Source organism: Saccoglossus kowalevskii, chromosome 6, assembly GCF_978046115.1.
Source record: "Saccoglossus kowalevskii chromosome 6, keSacKowa6.1, whole genome shotgun sequence".
NCBI lineage: Eukaryota > Metazoa > Hemichordata > Enteropneusta > Harrimaniidae > Saccoglossus > Saccoglossus kowalevskii.
In genome coordinates this window covers 16,091,108-16,111,317 of record NC_140646.1, presented here as the reverse complement: position 1 = coordinate 16,111,317, position 20,210 = coordinate 16,091,108, and the positions used below count along the sequence as shown (strand labels likewise).

At 34.5% G+C, this 20,210-nt stretch overlaps 1 protein-coding gene across 1 annotated transcript; it reads left to right on the top strand.

Moving 5' to 3' along the window:
- The first annotated feature begins 1,304 nt into the window (after positions 1-1,304).
- Positions 1,305-18,943, top strand: LOC146741825 (uncharacterized). Its single transcript, XM_085500587.1, has 22 exons — positions 1,305-1,628; positions 1,940-2,081; positions 2,731-2,850; positions 5,765-5,887; positions 7,005-7,115; positions 7,689-7,832; positions 8,387-8,530; positions 8,662-8,799; positions 10,402-10,518; positions 11,737-11,850; positions 12,214-12,240; positions 12,593-12,709; positions 13,020-13,323; positions 14,021-14,130; positions 14,642-14,805; positions 15,255-15,344; positions 15,752-15,857; positions 16,419-16,491; positions 16,660-16,717; positions 17,545-17,615; positions 18,346-18,421; positions 18,763-18,943. Exons 1-22 carry the CDS (start codon positions 1,305-1,307, stop codon positions 18,922-18,924), a joined length of 2,835 nt encoding a protein of 944 aa, XP_085356713.1. The 3' UTR covers positions 18,925-18,943.
- The last annotated feature ends 1,267 nt before the right edge of the window (positions 18,944-20,210 follow it).

Below are 20,210 nucleotides of genomic sequence, written 5' to 3'. Positions count from 1 at the left end.
GGAGAGCCTGCAAAAAAAAGGTTTTGCAATGAAAATGGACCACGTGAACTATAAGAATTTAAAAAGAATGTTACAATTTGTTCATTTAAACTCTCGTGTCACTTACAATTTACTCTGCCTGAATACGACACAGCCGTAAACTAATGTTTAACTGTAGACTTGTTTGCAGTCTGTTGCGATTCCGATGAAAAATTCTTGAAAAATAAATATAAATTGCGTAAACGAGGGGTGAACGCGAAAGTCCTGTAACCGCGAAATCCCAACAGACGCAATTTATATGTATTGTAATCAAGTCTAATTTAACTGCAGAACTCTTCAGAAGCTGCTTGAAGCAGCATTTATCTTGAATGAACGAGACAGTTCTTTTTATCTTGCAGTCACAAAGTGTGTCAACAATGACAACGTAGATAGAGATGGTGTTCTCAACATTAACAATGGCAACGGGAACTAGTATACGAGTACGCTTCTCGAAGAGAAGGAACACCCGGTTTCACTGTGTGCTATAACTATCCTTGAAAGTGAAGTCCGATACGTTGAAGGCGACAAAAACAAGTGCATACTTATTGGAATGATGGTATTCGATACACCACAGTCCTTCACCACATGTGGGACTGTAGATACACTTGTGACGACGACTTCTCGTGGAATTGCGAAAAAATACTTGAGATGGAGTACAAAAAAGAAAACCATTTAACAATGCTGAACAAGCAAACTTAACTCAGGAAGATTATCACGTGGCCTTGGTTTAAACATCAAGGATTTTAATACAAAATACGCCAGTAGCAAACAAATGTTACATAAGAGACCTTAGAAAGAGGTCTCTCTCAAAGGTAATTATGGTTGCATATACTGTTAAATTTGAATGATAGATCGCAGTGTTTTGCGTATATCGACCACTATTAATGTGATCCATATTTTAGTATATGCAATCATAGTTAAGTATAAGAGATAACTTATATTACATAGGAGACCTTAGAAAGAGGTCTCTCTCAAAGGTAACTATGGTTGCATATACTGTTAACTTTGAATGATAGATCCCAGTGTTTTGCATATATCGACCACTAGTAATGTGATCCTTATTTTAGTATATGTAATTATAGTTATCTTTGAGAGTTAACTTATATTACATAGGAGACCTTAGAAAGAGGTCTCTCTCAAAGGTAACTATGGTTGCACATACTATTAACTTTGAATGATAGATCCCAGTGTTTTGCATATATCGACCACTAGTAATGTGATCCTTATTTTCTTTTGATATTAACGAGTTCCACGTCGAGTTTCACTGGCCTCGTAGACCGGTGAGAATGTCTTTTGAAAACAGCAGAGCCAACGGCAACGATTCGGTCGGTCCCAACACCGATTTTAACTCCTATTTCGACAGAGACAAACCCCGAGATCCCCCACCAAGTTCAGATGATGTGGACACAAGCGCGAAACGGAATGCAAAGAAAATTGTCAACGACTTTATGGGATCTACTACGGCCCATGGGCTCCCGAGGATATTTGACGGGAAAGGAATTATCGTGGCGATTTTCTGGACGATAATATTCCTAACAGCGCTAGCGGTATCAGTGTGGCAAATACAAAAACTCTTTAAACAGTTCATGGACAGGGATGTTAACGTTAGGGTAGGTAAAGGGTATTCTAATTGAAATCTGCGTTTACGTTTTGCCCTCATTGATTTACATTATGGGGTTGTGAAATTGTATTTTTTTCTCTTCTCCCACAACAAATTTATTTTCCCAATTCCCCCAGCCCATCAGTTTTTATATGTGTAAGCCCTAAACTATTCATTTTCTCAGTACTGAATCAACACAAGACGTCCCTATTGTTTGCAATTAACTATTGTCGTAGTATGTCCCTTCATGCCTACTTGAATCAATGCCATTGATAATAGTTATTTTTTCGGTAAGTGAGTGGCTTAACTTTATTTTTTCAGATTAAAGTGGTGTCTGCAACAGGTCTACCATTTCCAAGTGTTTCGATATGCAATACGAACAAATTACGAATGTCCGCCATAGCAGAGTCGCCATACAAGCAACTCATAACAGTTGATACAGAAATAGTTCGGCCATACTATGGTAGGTCGATTACCTTTTCTTCTGTCAATGATATATATGAATAGAGGCGTATCTACACATGATTCGATGTAGCTGATAGTAACTTCCCTATTTTTTCCCGAAACGGGTATTTTCGAGAATGGTTATATCAGGCAAAGTCCCTCAATATATCTATCTGTGGTAGAGGGATTGTGTATCATGTCAGGTGTTTTGAGTAAGTTTGCAATACAATGTAACCGACCTTCTAGGATGAACGAAGCCTGCGTCAGTGAGCGTCTTTTTTTTTTTTTTTTTTACAAATCTATCTAATTATATTCCTATTCTGCAGTTACTTTCTTTGTATCAGGATGTATGTTTTTCTATTCATATATATCATTGAAAAAGGGTACTTTGTCCGGAATATCTTGTACTGCCATTTTCTGAAAATTATTATTTTTGAGAATGTTACATTTCAAGTTGTCCAAATTGTTAGGGCAGTTATAAGTGTTATTTTGTGGTAATTTAAGTCATTATACACATTATACATTATACACGCTCGTTCGAGATATTACAAATCGGTCAGTTTTTACTCCTCATACTTTCTTAAAATATAAATACGCATGTAATTCCATTGTACATTTTATTTTGTTTACAAAGTGTGTAATATACCCACCTTCTATGTTCATGTTAGCACATATGTGTATTGAAGGTGACTTCCGTTGCAATAACAATGGTTGTATAAAGAGCTATTTGAAATGTGACGGGTATGATAACTGTAGAGATAGAAGTGATGAACAAAACTGCAACTACGGTGAGTACATCGCGATACATATGCAAGGCGTATAGACCTTTCCCGTGACGTCAATGGATATCAGGGACTTAGTGTGTGTACGTTATTATAAATATGTACGATTTTATGTGCTTTATTGTAAGTATGCACGTTATTGTAAGTATGTACGTTATTGTAAGTATGCACGTTATTGTAAGTATGTACTTTATTGTAAATATGTACGTTTTTATGAGCTTTATTGTAAGTATGCACGTTATTGTAATTATGTACTCACAAGTATGTAGTTACGTATTGTGTGTACGTTATTATAGGTATGTACTTATTGTAAGTATGGGCTTCATTGTAAATATGTACATTATTGTAAATATGTACTTTATTGTAATTATGTACTCACAAGTATGTACATGTACTTACTTATTGTGTGTACGTTATTATGGGTATGTACTTATTGTAAGTATGTGCTTCATTGTAAATATGTACATTATTGTAAATATGTACTTTATTGTAATTATGTACTCAAAAGTATGTACTTACTTATTGTGTATACGTTATTATAGGTATGTACGTTATTGTAAGTATGTACTCTATTGCAAGTATGTACGTTATTATAATTATGTACGTTATTATAGGTATGTACTTATTTTAAATATGTACTTTATTGTAATTATGTACTCACAAGTATGTACATACTTATTGTGTGTACGTTATTATAGGTATGTACTTAGTTTAAGTATGTACTTTATTGCAAGTATGTACTTTATTGTAAGTATGTACTTTATTGTAATTATGTACTTATTGTAAGTATGTGCTTCATTGTAAATATGTACATTATTGCAAATATGTACTTTATTGTTATTATGTACTCACAAGTATGTACTTACTTATTGTGTGTACGTTATTATAGGTATGTACGTTATTGTAAGTATGTACTTTATTGCAAGTATTTACGTTATTGTAAGTATGTACGTTATTATAGGTATGTACTTATTGTAAATATGTACTTTTTTGTAATTATGTACTCACAAGTATGTACTTACTTATTGTGTGTACGTTATTAAAGGTATGTACTTATTTTAAGTATGTACTTTATTGCAAGTATGTAAGTTATTGTAAGTATGTACTTTATTGTAATTATGTACTCACAAGTATGTAGTTACGTATTGTGTGTACGTTATTATAGGTATGTACTTATTGTAAGTATGTACTTTATTGCAAGTATGTAAGTTATTGTAAGTATGCACGTTATTGTAATTATGTACTCACAATTATGTAGTTACGTATTGTGTGTACGTTATTATAGGTATGTACTTATTGTAAGTATGTGCTTCATTGTAAATATGTACATTATTGTAAATATGTACTTTATTGTAATTATGTACTCATAAGTATGTACATGTACTTACTTATTGTGTGTACGTTATTATGGGTATGTACTTATTATAAGTATGTGCTTCATTGTAAATATGTACATTATTGTAAATATGTACTTTATTGGAATTATGTACTCAAAAGTATGTACTTACTTATTGTGTATACGTTATTATAGGTATGTACGTTATTGTAAGTATGTACTCTATTGCAAGTATGTACGTTATTATAATTATGTACGTTATTATAGGTATGTACTTATTTTAAATATGTACTTTATTGTAATTATGTACTCACAAGTATGTACATACTTATTGTGTGTACGTTATTATAGGTATGTACTTAGTTTAAGTATGTACTTTATTGCAAGTATGTACTTTATTGTAAGTATGTACTTTATTGTAATTATGTACTTATTGTAAGTATGTGCTTCATTGTAAATATGTACATTATTGCAAATATGTACTTTATTGTTATTATGTACTCACAAGTATGTACTTACTTATTGTGTGTACGTTATTATAGGTATGTACGTTATTGTAAGTATGTACTTTATTGCAAGTATTTACGTTATTGTAAGTATGTACGTTATTATAGGTAAGTACTTATTGTAAATATGTACTTTATTGTAATTATGTACTCACAAGTATGTACTTACTTATTGTGTGTACGTTATTAAAGGTATGTACTTATTTTAAGTATGTACTTTATTGCAAGTATGTACGTTATTGTAAGTATGTACTTTATTGTAATTATGTACTTATTGTAAGTATGTACGTTATTGTAAATATGTACATTATTGTAAATATGTACTATATTGTAATTATGTACTTACTTATTGTGTGTACGTTATTATAGGTATGTACTTATTGTAAGTATGTGCTTCATTGTAAATATGTACATTATTGTAAATATGTACTTTATTGTAATTATGTACTCACAAGCATGTACTTACTTATTGTGTGTACGTTATTATAGGTATGTACTTATTGTAAGTATGTGCTTCATTGTTAATATGTACATTATTGTAAATATGTACTTTATTGTAATTATGTACTCACAAGTATGTACTTACTTATTGTGTGTACGTTATTATAGGTATGTACGTTATTGTAAGTATGTACTTTATTGCAAGTATGTACGTTATTGTAAGTATGTACGTTATTATAGGTATGTACTTATTGTAAGTATGTGCATCATTGTAACTATGTACATTATTGTAAATATGTACTTTATTGTAATTATGTAATTACGTACTCACAAGAATGTACTTACTTATTGTGTGTACGTTATTATAGCTATGTACGTTATTGTAAGTATGTGCTTCATTGTTAATATGTACATTATTGTAAATATGTACTTTATTGTAATTATGTACTCACAAGTATGTACTTACTTATTGTGTGTACGTTATTATAGGTATGTACTTATTGTAAGTATGTGCTTCATTGTCAATATGTACATTATTGTAAATATGTACTTTATTGTAAGTCAAAATTATATACCTTATTGTAATTCATTTTACCATGAGGATGTCATTGGGTTTATTCACAACATTCCATTGCAGGCACATGCGGTCTCACGCAATTCAAGTGTAACACCGGAAGTCCCCTAGGCGCATGCGTGGATGAAACATATAGATGTAACCGAATTTTGAACTGTTATGGAGGTGAAGATGAAGACAACTGTGGTAAGTTAATGTTCTCTCCAATAATATTAAAGTAGCGGGATAGTCTATTTTGTTAGAAAAAAAAATGATGAAGGCTCGAGTCAGAGCAATTATGGCCAAATCATATAGATGTTTGAAAAAGGCTTTTTTTGTGTAGACTGTATTTGTTTAAAGTCACATGACTCTAAAAATAAACAGATGTGTTAAATGTATAACGTGAATACAAACGCTATTAGCATAACTACTGTTATCTTGTTGAAAAAAAAACATTGTAAAGAATACGTCATGGAGTATAATTGTTAGAGTGTTTTGTTTCTTCTAATTAATATTTCCATCATTTCTAAAATGGTAACTGTTCCTGCTATTTAGTGTCTCCGTGATGTCACGTTCGTATTTCGGACAATGTTTTAAAATACGGGAAACATTTGTAGAAAAAATCAAAATGCAACTTAGGAGCTGTTTTTTGGATTTAAGCAAACTGGAGTTGTTCAGAATTGAAAATGGAGAAAACGGCACTTGTGTGAGTCTGTAATTTCTGCAAGATTATCGCATGTTTTAACATTTACAGTTAATTAGATTAAGGACAAATACATAATTTGAAATATTGTCATGAAGTAAAGATAGTGTTTGAACTGTGTTTTTTTTAACCGATTTCAGGAGACTTCCCTTAGAAATTTGTAATTGAAAAACGTAGGAGCTAATCTTCCATCACACCCACTTGAGCTTGTGCTGTTGTATTGGACACAGGTACTATGAGTAACAGGCACAAAAGGGCCCATCCTGCTAACTTAAATGTGTTGATTTTTGGTACCTGAAAATTTACTTACGCGATCGTTACTGGACGATCTACCGAAAATTCCTTTATCCATAGCGTGCGCGTCAATCAAACGCAGCGACAGTGCCACATAACGCAGTGGGTGCTTGGAAATGTTACTTAAACAGCAATGAACTAGATTGTCGCTTTCCGAATAAACAAGGGCACTACCCAAAGACACGAAATTAGTTCTTACACGAATTAGGATTTAGGTTTCTGTTGCGAATTTGTAATCATATCGCAATTTAATTACACGTGATCTTCATCCACATCACACCTTCGCATACTAGTACATTCATTTTATATGACTTAAATATCTTCAAGAATGTAAAGACAAAAAGGAGTTCAAATGTGTGACGTCGGGCCGCTGTATTGCGCTATCCAACCTGTGTAATGGTGTAGAAGACTGTGTAGATGCTAGCGACGAGAGCAACTGTGAGTAGTTTGGTTTAATGAAAACACTTCCACCATTTACTTTGAATCATTCGCTTAAGAATGAGGCGCGCCCGATAGAGCGAAATCTGTCCAGAAATCAGTTTGTTAAACTTTGCTTCTTTTTCTTTGTTTTTGTTTTAGTAAGCCTATTTAATTATGGGCAACCTAGTCATGAAATTCTCACAAATTACTAGTATTGGGGATGATTTTAATCCATTACTGTAACATTCACATGTACGTCTTGGGTGAAACACTTAAAATTATTCAGTCAACAGAAATGACTCCTCTAAAATGGCATAATATTCAACGAAATCATGTATGGAATGCACATCTTATTACGGCTCAGGCTGACCACTATCATGTTTAATCCAGTTTAAAGACAGAACAATGTTGACGCAGTCCACAGAACAGTGATGATTATTATTTTACGAGCACACAAATACCGACTCATCTCTGAACTGTGACAAGTGTTAATCTATGCCACGACGGGAGCCCACTCAATGAGTGAAAATACCGTACCTATACGACAGGTTCACACTGCCCTAATGTATATTTCTAAATAAAACACACCAGGTACAAAAGGCGGAATATACTGCGCAGATGATTATTTCCAGTGTGATGATCAACGGAAGTGTATACCACCAAGTTGGCAATGTGATGATTACAGTGATTGCGATGACAACACGGACGAATTGGACTGCGCAACACAATCTGCAGGTAAAAAACGTAACCTATGTTAGCATCACATTTGGGCTATGAATTGCAATTGCATGTGACATTCAAAGTGTTATTAACTTATTAATGTTGATAATAACTCGACAATTAACGATGCGCATTGCATTATACGATATTTTATATAATGCACGCCATATTTCACCGGCTAAACATCGGTTAACTCATGGTCGCGTGCTGGTCACGGCATGCAAATCCGGAGCGCGAAACTCGAATGGTTTATTTGATGTAACAATCAAGTACCTATGATTTCATTATTTCGTACCTCGGCTGTTCTGAATTTAGGAGTTTTATCAATCAATTTGTCACAGTTAATACGCATAGCTTAATTTGTAGTAAATTTGTTGTCGTACTTTCATATACAATGTCATAACCTGGTTACGTCATTTAGCCGCAGAATGTCCAAAAGGGTCATTGGCTAATTCAAGACAGCCGTGATGTAAACGGTAGTAATTCGTACGACACATTATTTTCGATTTTCGCAATGAGGAGAAACATGTTTATATATATGCATTAACATATGTTTTACTCTGTTCCAGGAGAAACAGGTATTGTGGTTTGCTCAAACACAGAATTCCAATGTGATGCAGCGAACTGTATCCCACTATCGTGGAGTTGCGATTGGTACCTAGACTGCCTCTCGGGGAACGATGAAGAGAATTGCGACGACAGCGCAACAAACGGTACGCGCATTAAAACATTGCAAATATTCTGCTCAAACTCAATCTAAATAAATGTTGGCAAATTATATCGTGATCATGAAACACATTTTTACAAATATTTCTACATTGATTATTGCTTATATGCCACACAGATTGTGACTCGGATCTATTTATGTGCGATGACAACACGTGTATTGTGAGTTATTGGGTATGCGATGGAGTGGCTGACTGCTTGGACCAGACTGATGAAGCGGAATATAACTGTGGGTATGGAAGCGAATCTTCTAACGGTAATTATTGGAGCAGTATTTGATTTGCTGTTTAGATAACATGACCTCTGGTGTAGGTTATTTTTATATCCAATATTTCAGGGTTCTTTGCCAGATCCAATGATTTTATCCTTGTCATCGTGATCACCACAGTACGTGGGAGGCGAGAAGGCAATTTTGACGCTTTTTGTTAAAGTGGTAGGGTTGGCACCTGCGCACGCGCGGGAATTGAGTCCCAGGCGACGATAACAACTCACGCTAAAAACCCAAAGGCTCATAGGTAGACGCTTGTTTGAATGAAAACAATGACACGCCGTGGCCATCTGAGGCATGCGCAGGTGATGACTCCCCCGCTTTAACTTTCATTTTATAAAAATAATTGCCTTGCAGCATCGAATGAAGTTTTGAACATATGAAAGCTGAATTAGCCACTAGTGGTTTTGGCGACATTCCACGTATTTTTTTTTTAGCTAAGACTGTATTTAAAAAAACAACTACTTAATTAACTTGGAAAACACAGCGTATAAGTTGGGCAAGAGAATAAATTCGCTTGTGATGTTTCACAATGGTGGAATGAAAATTTAAAACTGTAGTTTATTCTGCAGTCAATATATATATATATATATATATATATATATATATATATATATATATATATATATATATCTAGTTTATAATGCACTGGAACCATTATCAGAATTCTGCATGGCTATATATGTTTTCTTACCATATAAATGTTAAAGAACGTTCTCATTGGACGTGTATTTGCGGTAGGTAGTCTTCAGAATGTGTGTTACTTATCCGTCAAGCATTGAACATAAGATTACATTTAAAACCATTCGATAGAAGTCAGTGCAAACTATGTTGTTGAATTTCTATTACTTCATGATAAAATCTTATAAAAACACATGTTAACACTGTGGTTACATGGCTAAATCCGGTAAACTTATCAGATTTGGGGCTGTGTCTGCAGTGATTTGCGGTGGAGATAATGTGCTTTTAAAATGTTGGCCAGGGGTAGGGTTAAATCCACGACTTCATTCACAGTAAGTGGAATTCAATCGAATTTTCAAAAATAAATAAATAAACGTAATCAAATTATGTCTTCAAAGCATAGATATTTGACAATTAATGGCAACTATACCCCAATGCTCAATATACCCCACTGTGTTTATGCAATTTGTGCTGCATGATGCGTTCATACGTTTAGTGTTATTGTAAGACAATCTGTTTCTGAATCACCGCAATTTCGTGTTTTCTTTAGTTTATCGTGGTATAAGTCTACAACGTACAACATTTTTTATGATATACTTTGAGTGTCGTACTCTGAAGGATAAATCTGGCGACAATAACACCCCGCAAAGTAGTGAATATCTACTGTAAATAGATTAATTATTCACTGGGTTTTAATTTTGCTTATTTCGCTGACTGGAAAATGCGCTAAATTAAAATTTAGCATAGAACACATTATCTAAATGATAAAACCGTGAATTTAAAACCTACTGAATATGCCTGAAATGGTAAATCAGCGAAATTTAAACCCAATATGTTATACCTACTAAAAAGTAATATGACGTGACTCTTCTGAATGTATCGCGTTGTAATTATGTATTGTACTTTTAGGTAATTGTGAGACCGAAGAGTTCCAATGCAATGATACTAGCTGTATATCACAGTACTGGGTATGTGATGGGTATAGTGACTGTGAGGACGGTGAAGACGAGGATGGCTGTGACAACAGTATGTTAATATGTATTGTTTCTCTGTCTGTCTTGTATAAATGACAACTTATACTGATTTGCGTTGTCTTGTTTTGGCATTGTATATCGACTTTTTTTTTTCTAAAACCACGCGCTGGGTCTGCGTTTTTTTGTATTTTGCGACGCGCAACATAGAGGGCGCTTCAATATGATAGACATACGTGTACATGACAATAACGATTGCTTGAAATGTCCCCTTAACTCAGTAGAATGTTATTCAATAACAATATTTTCAAATCTGTTTTCGTCTGTAAAAACACATGACATAGTATGCTTCATCAATACCATATGCACTCACATATCTTGTTAGTTATTGGAGGAGTGAATACAAACAAACAAACAAACAATTATTTCCTTATATGTTATAACTTATATGTTAGTATATTTGAATAAATTAATTCCTAGAATGCACGTGTTAGTAAATTTGAATCAGTGAAAATTAGACATACCAATCACGAACTGGTTGTGGAATACATAGTCATCTCAGGCTGCTGTAACTGTATTATTGATGTTATTTTCTTTCTGTTAGGCGACATTTAAAATTAAGTCGATATTTACCAACTGAGTAGATTATAATAATTTGTATTTGGATTGCTGGCTCACGTACGCAAATATAAGTAGCACATATATACAATAGAAATAATAATCTCACAAGACTCGCAATAAACAACAATTAAATTAAAGTTGCTCTATGAGTATAAAGGCATCATATCGGGGGAAATGCAGCGGATTTAATTTACATGTTCATACAATTTGTCGAGGACTTAACTGTTAACAGTAAATGAATAAATTGCTCATGCGTGTTTCTCGTGTGACCTTCTATATATTGTGACCGAAATTTGTTTCTGAGATGACCCCAACAAGGGGATTTTAAAAGAAAAGAAAATTTATCCTCAACTGCTGAAAACTGTCTATAATATGTTTCTTTGTCTAGAATCTCCGAATCCATTTCTTAAATCCTTTCAACTTTTAGACCGATTTCCAGTGGAAAACCAGTCGATAAATGTTTATTTATCGCTTGCCCTGTTTGCCACACACCAAATCAACGCCCGCTTTTCGCAAGACCAACTGTATTTCAGTTGGCCAGAAGCGTTTTCCTCGATTGTGAAATTCGACATTCAAAAAATCTCTGTAATTATTACCATAATGTAACTCGAAAAACGTCACTATATTCAAATGTGTCTGTATCTCAAATTAGGTGAAGACTTCTTTGTCTGCGATGGAGGAAATCGGACAATACATGTCAGCTGGTTATGTGATGATTATGATGACTGTGATGACGTAACTGATGAAGACCCAGCAAACTGCCGAAGTAAACATTTTTATATCTATTTCTGAAAGATTGTTTCAAGAATAAAAAAACTTGTCTAGTAGTATTTGCAATGCTTCTAAGCGGCACAATCGTCGTGGGGTGTGCGCTCGGATTTCGTGATCATTGTATTTTACCCGCGTTTTATCATCACGTGGGACCCATGGCGACAACCGTGACTGTGACACTTTAATTGATGTTCAGGTTGATAATAATTGTTCAAAAGTGGACGGTACAGATTATAATTCACACCTTAATGATCAGAGTATTCTGAGCGTTTGCAGATGCTCTCATATAACTAATCTTCACCCCTTGCTATTTTGACGTTTGCATGAACTCAACCAATGTTCATTCTATCATTCACAGATTCTACGTTAACTGCAGCGACAAGTGGTAAGTTTTCTAACGCGAATTTTTCCTCATCATTAGTAATATACGATTGTCATGATTTCCCATTAACATTGTTGTATTGCTGCACTGATTACCTTGTTCTACTCTAAATAAGTTGATTCATGAGAAACAAGCACATAACAACCATTATAACTTGTAACTTCTACAACAATACTCACATGGACTACAACTCAACAATCTTATTCAACGACCCGAGAGCGTCAATGTTACCCCTGCATTCGGAGATATCGCAAACAATCGTAAGAGTATGGGTTATCTTGGTGACGGTCGTAGAAATCCATTCGTACAATTGCGCTATCATTTAATAATGTCCCGTTTATGTCTATTATTTCAGCTCCTTTAACATTCTATTGCCAAACCTCGGGTGAAGAGCTGGCATGGAAGTACGTTTGTAACAACGTTGTGGATTGTGACGACGCAAGCGATGAAATTAACACAGGATGTACAAGCGGTAACAAAATAATACAGTTGTTGATATTTTCTCACTTTATACTACGCTTTATCGAGCATTTTGCTGGAATCACAGTTTGAAAAGAGGTGGGTTCCACAGTTTTATCGCGGGAGTTACTAAATGTACGTGGAACATTGCGATTAACTATGCCCATCATTACGTCAAAGGTAAAACTATTATACACACATCGTGTTTTATACAATCTTTGCCAGGACACAGAGGCAAGATTCACTTTGTTAAAACAAATATTAAGAAGTAGTTTCACTAGTCTTACAATTCCATACACGTGCAAACTCAATTTACATTTCAGTGGTGTCCGCTAGGTACCGCCCGACAGCAGATGAGCTTTTGTCCTTATACTCGAGTATCTCAGATGACATAACCGTGTATTCCGAGTTCTTGGACGGTTTCTACCAAGATCATTTACTTGGCAGAGTTGTAAGTGAAGATCCACCCGACTGGTATGGGTTTATTGCGTACAGTAACACCCCTGATTACAGCGACTTAGAGAACGTGTTAAAACTTGACGTGAATGAGACTGCGGGTTATGGACATCAACTGAGTGACCTTGTATTGGAATGCTCTTTTGATGCGACCTCCTGTAACTTAACTAGGTAAGTAGTATTTTATTTCAGCGATTTGTTGCTGTTCAATATAATCACATAGGAACAGCATGTACACACCCACACACACAATAATTACAATTATTATACATCTGTCACCGTAACGCCATAAGTTACAGCGTGCCGTAATTTTGCGATATTGCACTGGGTATTTTAATCCTACTATATTAGAAAATGCGAATTCCAAATATGGAAAGATTACGCGCGTAAGCGTCCTCTAATAATAAAAAGAACCTTGGCAGCCCCAAGGTTTGACCGGTCTTCATACAACGAAGTTCGCTCAATCTCAAAACTTTTTGTATTTCGGCATTTCCGCTGTACTGTCTTCGTGCATACTTTTCGGTATCCTCATAATAACCTGATATCACATAAACTTTCTACCAGCTGCAGTGCAAGCCAAAATAATGGCTAATTAAAGGGAATATGCCTTTTCATTAGTCGCGCTCTCTTGCGATGAAAAAAATTCCGTGACGTCAAACTGACGTAGATGAATGGAAGAATGTGTAGTCCGTCGTTATTTAGAATATAGCAACTCAATCTCCCAAACATTATTCTTATTGATGAGTGATGTCACAAATGCATGATGGCGCGACTTTTCGGACGATGTATTGAACTTATCAATTTATTTACTAAGTGGAGCAGTGTCGTGTGCAAACATATTTTAGACAGCATTCTGTTTAATTCTCAGGGATTTTCAGGAATTTTATGATGACAGGTATGGCAACTGTTACCAGTTTAACCCTTTCAATGGTAACCAGGATGATGAACGCTACTCAACGAAAACTGGCGCTAATTATGGCGAGTATGAATAAATAAATATGATATGATATAAATTTATTCAGTACAATGGCCTCAGGCCTATGGTACAATAAATAAAAAATAGAAAAATACATATAAAGTGAATCCTTTAAATAATTATTGAATCTATAAATCACAACTTGTTAAATAGCTTTTCTCTATGATTAGAAGCGTAGAATACAAATTTCGAACTTTGAAGAACAGATAAGTTGTCAAACTGCATTAAACGAAGAAATTTTTCATAAATAAATATTTGTTTCTGTCGGAAAACAGATAGGAATGAGAAGTTACCGAAAACGAATACTTTCTCTGGGATTGTGAAATGTTCTCCTACAGTGCGATGAAACGATATCCTAATATTATAATTGTAATTCTTTTTTATTAACATTAATATTTTGGCGTACATAAATACACTTGGTAAAATCTATCAATAAACCTTATCCTACTAACCCTATATACTTTCACGTTGACTTGACCAGATAAGGGTTTATCACGTGTTTATAAATTACAGGACTAAAGATGACACTATTTACCGAGCAAGATGAATACATCAGTGTGTACGGTCGAGATTCTGGTGCAAGGGTTGTGATTCATCCACCACATGTCCCTGCCATTCCATGGTCTGAGGGAATCACAATACCCCCGGGAATGATTACATCCATTGGAATGAAGGAGGTAAATAAACATCATATATTGTGATATGTATTGTGTTGCTAAGAGACGTGGCGTGACTACTATTATGATTTATCCGATGTTGTCACATGCTAATGTATGTGTTAATGATGTTACTCATGGATTTGTATATGCCAAGGAGGTTAACCGTGGTTTCGTATATGTTATTAATACGAGTAATAATGATTAAATATATCAATTAGATTTCTCCTGGTTTCCTATGTTAATGAGGTTAATCGCGGTTCAATATATGTTAGGCAGGTTAATCGTGGTTCAATATATGTTAATGAGGTTAATCGAACGTGGTTAAATATATGTTAATGAGGTTAATCGTGCTTCAATATATGTTAATGAGGTTAATCTTGCTTCAATATATGTTAATAAGGTTAATCGTGGTTTCGTACTTGTATATCGTTTTAGATGAACGTAATCGTGTTTTTGTTTCGTTTCAGACCAGGATCAAGCGACAACCGCATCCTTACGGAAACTGCACTGAACAAACCGAATTCAAATCTATGTACGGTACTCACTACACTCAGACAGTAAGTTACCGCTGTGTATTTGCAAGTGGTGTATTGACTAAAACATTTTGGCATTTACAATACTAACTGAGGCAGGATCGAGAACATACAAATTCTTGATCATTTTCTTAATGTTTTGCCTGAATGCGAGTGGCAAAATGTGAATAAACATAAGACTATATTATGTATTTATGTCTGGGTACAGAAGACTATCGCTGTGCAGCTCTAGATGCCTTAATAACGTTCAACATTAAAATAAACAGTTGTCGTTCTGCATAATTGAGTATTGTGAATGCAAACTTTGAAACCGAGGTTAATTGATCAGTTTGACAAATCCCGGTTTAAAAGAATGCAAATAGTGAACTCTGAATAACTGAACATATTTATCATCTTTCTGACAATATCCATATCATTTGCATTGATTTTAGATTTGCGAAGAAGAGTGCTTACAGGCGAAAATGTTAGAATTTTGTGGTTGTGTTGATACAATGTTGAGGGATGAACCTCGCTGTATGCTGCTCAATAGGACACAGGGTAAGATGCAATACGGTGGTTTGTGATGTGATGTGATGTGATGTGATGTGTTATGCGATGCGAGGGTAATGTTAATTCAGTGATTTCATACAATGAGGTGCGATGCGTGCGATCGTGATGTTAAGCAATGCGATACGATGGTATGTGAAGGGATGTCACGTTGCATGTATGCGATACGTTAATTATATTGGCTGTGGGGAAATACGGTGGGATGTTAATGATGTGTGCACGATGTGATGCTACGATATATGATTCAATGTGAAGCTATTATTAATCGGTAATGTGATGTGATGTACGGCTGCCATGCTATGCAATGTTATGTTAACTGTACGAGATGTGACACAATGGCATGCGATACTAAGATAATGCGAAGTTATATACTAATGTTGTACGATGCGATAAATACAATTATACTGCTATGCTATGTAAATCTGTGAAATGGTACATGTACATGCATGTGATTTTAACACTCTGGATATGCATGAAATGTGATTAAATATGATTCATGCTACCGAATCATTTACGGGATTATACACGAGAAAGTTGTCCGATTTTTTCCAGATTCTTGCAAGCAATTAATTCACTATCTCGCTCGAAAGGAAATATTAGATTGCAGTTGTAGTCAATCTTGCACGTGAGTATTAATGAAGTGGATAACGATTCGATTATTAGAATAAGTGAATATTTGTGTCCATCTATGGGTCTGTAAAGTATTTTTTTCTTCTATTTGTCAGTCTGTGTCATCGTGGGAGGGGGCGGTTGTTCTTTCATAATCAGCATATATGAATATTCGTTTTTACAGGGAGAGCTGGTACACAACAACAACCTCCCAGTCAGTATGGCCATCTAATACATATCTAGTGAGTATATCTCCAATCCAGAATGTTTTATGAATATGTTCCATTTTTATACTTATTACTGTGTTTTGAAGCTTTATTGTGGTACTAGCAAACAGTTTATGTTTTAAAAAAGAAAGAGTACTTACTTGGTAAATTATGAACGAAAACTGTCCACTGTCGAAGGTTAGCCGACTGTTAGCGCAATAGATAAAGCCATCAGGTAGTATTACTGATACTTGGAAGCGTAGATAAGAGCAGATTTGGGCCGAGGTATGATTCTCTAAACTTTTACTTAAGGACCCCAAAATAGTTTGTTAATTAACGAAAGTGGTTGGGAAGAAGTACAAAATTATGAAATGTTTTATTTTTAAATAGAAAGGGTAAAGCTGCACTCTTCACTTGGATCATGCGAGAACAGCGTTTTTCTGAAAAAAAAAGTCCCTTCTAGTGAACGGGTATTTTTGAGAACATAGAAACAGACTTATTAATAGCAAATAGTACTTTCCTATTAATACTAAACTGAAAATGTTATATTACTAAAAAAAGATAGAGTATACGTTTAAAGAAAATATAATCTCCGACAAAACAGTTCGGGAATCATGGTGGATAGATTCGCCAATCACTTCTAACGAGAGAGCTATATTGGGAATTAAATGCACATGAATTCTGATGAGGGTCCCATACTATGGATAACAACGTATGGCTTAGGAAACTTGATTTGCATGAACATTGAACCCATTTGTACTCTCGTAAACTAAACAAATAAACGACGTAGCCTTATTACGATATTTTGCAAAGACGCATTGTAACAACATGTGATTTAAAAGTAATCTTTATTTCTTCCACAGAAACATTTACTTAAACAAATCCACTATAACAATGCCAAGACAAATGTAATCAACGATCTAGAAAGCGTCAGGTAAGTTATATACACTGGCATATAGGAAGATTACTTTCACAATAATATTTATCAAAACTACAGGTGTACTGTCTTCGTGCATACTTTGAGGTATTCTTGTAATAATCTCATTATTATACAACTTTTCTTTCCACGGATACACCATGGAAATGCCGAAATCCAAAAAGTAATCATTCCATATTTGGAATTCGCATTTCCTTGTATGGTAGGATGGAAATACCCCGTAAAATACCGCAAAATTACGGCACGTTGTAATTTATGGCGTTACAGTGACAGGTGTATAATAATAAGTATGTTCATTTGATACCTAGTGTATCGTTGGGATATACATGTTTTGCAACTTTTGAAACGCACGAACTAACGCCGGAAACTTACAGTCAAAATACGTGCAGTTCGACTTATGTAAAGTGACAGCATTTGAATTTCTAATTAAATAAGCAAAATAAAGTAGTGTTTAGACATAACACGCACTAACTCAAGAAAGTCGGAGACAACATAGTCGATGATTCCAGAATATAAGCAACAACTGTCGATACATACAATACCCATTTGCTTTTAGGGCTGCCATAGTTTACATACCTGCATATACACCTTAGATTCAGTCATCAGATAGAAATGTGTTTTAGTAACGACTGTGTTTAATCTGCACTGTGAAAAACCACATAAACGGATTTGTATTAAATTCTTTATGTGTACATTAAATTTCAAAATGTTTTTCTTTCATCTCAAGGCAAAACCTGGTACGCTTAGAAGTGTATTTTGAAGAACTAAATTATGAAAGTATCGAAGAGATTCCAGCAATCACGGTAAGTTGTTTAGTAAAATTATTTCAGTTTGCTCTCTAATATTATATGTACATGTACTAAGGATTCATTAATATTGGAATATACGACAATATTGTTGTTTAACAAAGGTAGAACCATTACGCACGTACGGCGTCGGGTTGTTAAGACCCATGCAGACGAGTAGTTTAACATCCTTGAAGTATACCATAAACTACTGTCATATGTGTTTTCTGAAGTTTCTATGAACATTTGGAAACCGATAGGCTACCCATCAATGAGAAATTGTATATTACATGTATTCTGACGTAATATCTTAAGGTGGCGTTGAGAATCTTGCTATCGTTATGCAATTTTACTTACAGGAAGAAAACCTACTCAGTGATATTGGTGGAACACTTGGTCTTTATTGTGGATTTTCCTTTATAACGATAGTGGAGTTTCTACAGTTTGGTTTTGAATTACTCAGAGTGATATTTTTACGAAGTACTAAAGTTGCCCCAAGTAACAACAGCCATGATGCTTGATTTGTAAATAAAGCAGTACAATATAAACTAATGTACTCCATTCTATTAAATCAACGAGACTTTTCAAACACAGCGTTATGCAATTTATATCATTTAACCACGTTCTAACTACAATCGAAACAAGTTTGCCCCCCCCCCACACACACACACACTCGAGATCAATTTATGCACATTATTGATTTGAACGTAACTGGATTTTCTCACACGACAGTTATTTAACACACGGTTACTAAAAAAGACTGTTAGCAAACTCCTTTATTAAAAGGTGTGAATCTGCCTAATCCCGCTGTGTACGCCCTCTATTGCTTGAGATTTCAAGGTCCACCATTTTGCTTCATTTTTGTGTCGATCACTTGATGTTCCGCGAATTTGAAATTTTAAGCTCGTTTTCGATAGAATATCCACGTTTAGTGAACAAGCTCTACGAAGAACCATACGTACATTTCGGATGAGTACTCTTTGTGACTGAAAACATTCAGAATCGAGAATCGTCATTTATCGTTTTCACTGTTGTCATGAGAGTAAGCTTGGGTCCCGGTAGAAAAGTGACAAAAATTCTAACCCCGAAGTCACTATTTTAAAATACATTATATTATAAAAAATACTACCAAATGAATTTTCAGTATACTACCGTGCGTACTTATGAAGGTTGTGTGCGATTTGGGGGCTTATTAGAGTAAATTTTATAGTTATGCTTACGCATCACTGTATCAGCCATTTTGTTTTTTTTAGTAACAGTGTTTAACACAAAGCGTTTGACACAATCAGTGTAAGCCGTATATATAGAACATTTACACTAGTTTTAACGCAAAGGGTTTAACAGCAATGCCCACATGTATATATTTAATAGGTTAATGTGTATAGCTTTTATATCGGTAATAACCATTTGTATCCAACAAATTGTTGATATCGCTTTGTGGATGTCAACAGTATTTGCATATCAGAAATGGAATTTTATTCGTACATTTTATTTATTGTTTTATGTATTTTATGAGTCCTGAAAATTGTGGAGCGACACATCTACAGATTCATTATTAGTATAAACTTGTATCTGTTTGTAATAAATGCGAATTTGTTACACTGCATAACGTTATTTTATGTTGAGTGCTAGCTTTGGTATAATTTTTCCTTATGAGGTGGTGTTGCAACATGCTGATACAAAGTATTTTGACGCGACAATGTTTCCAGCAGAAAGTCGATCTGATAGTTTGTAATTGGGTGGCATGATCATTATTTAATGCCATTCCAGGCGTGAACTTTTGTACTTTTTCGAAATAACGTGCAAT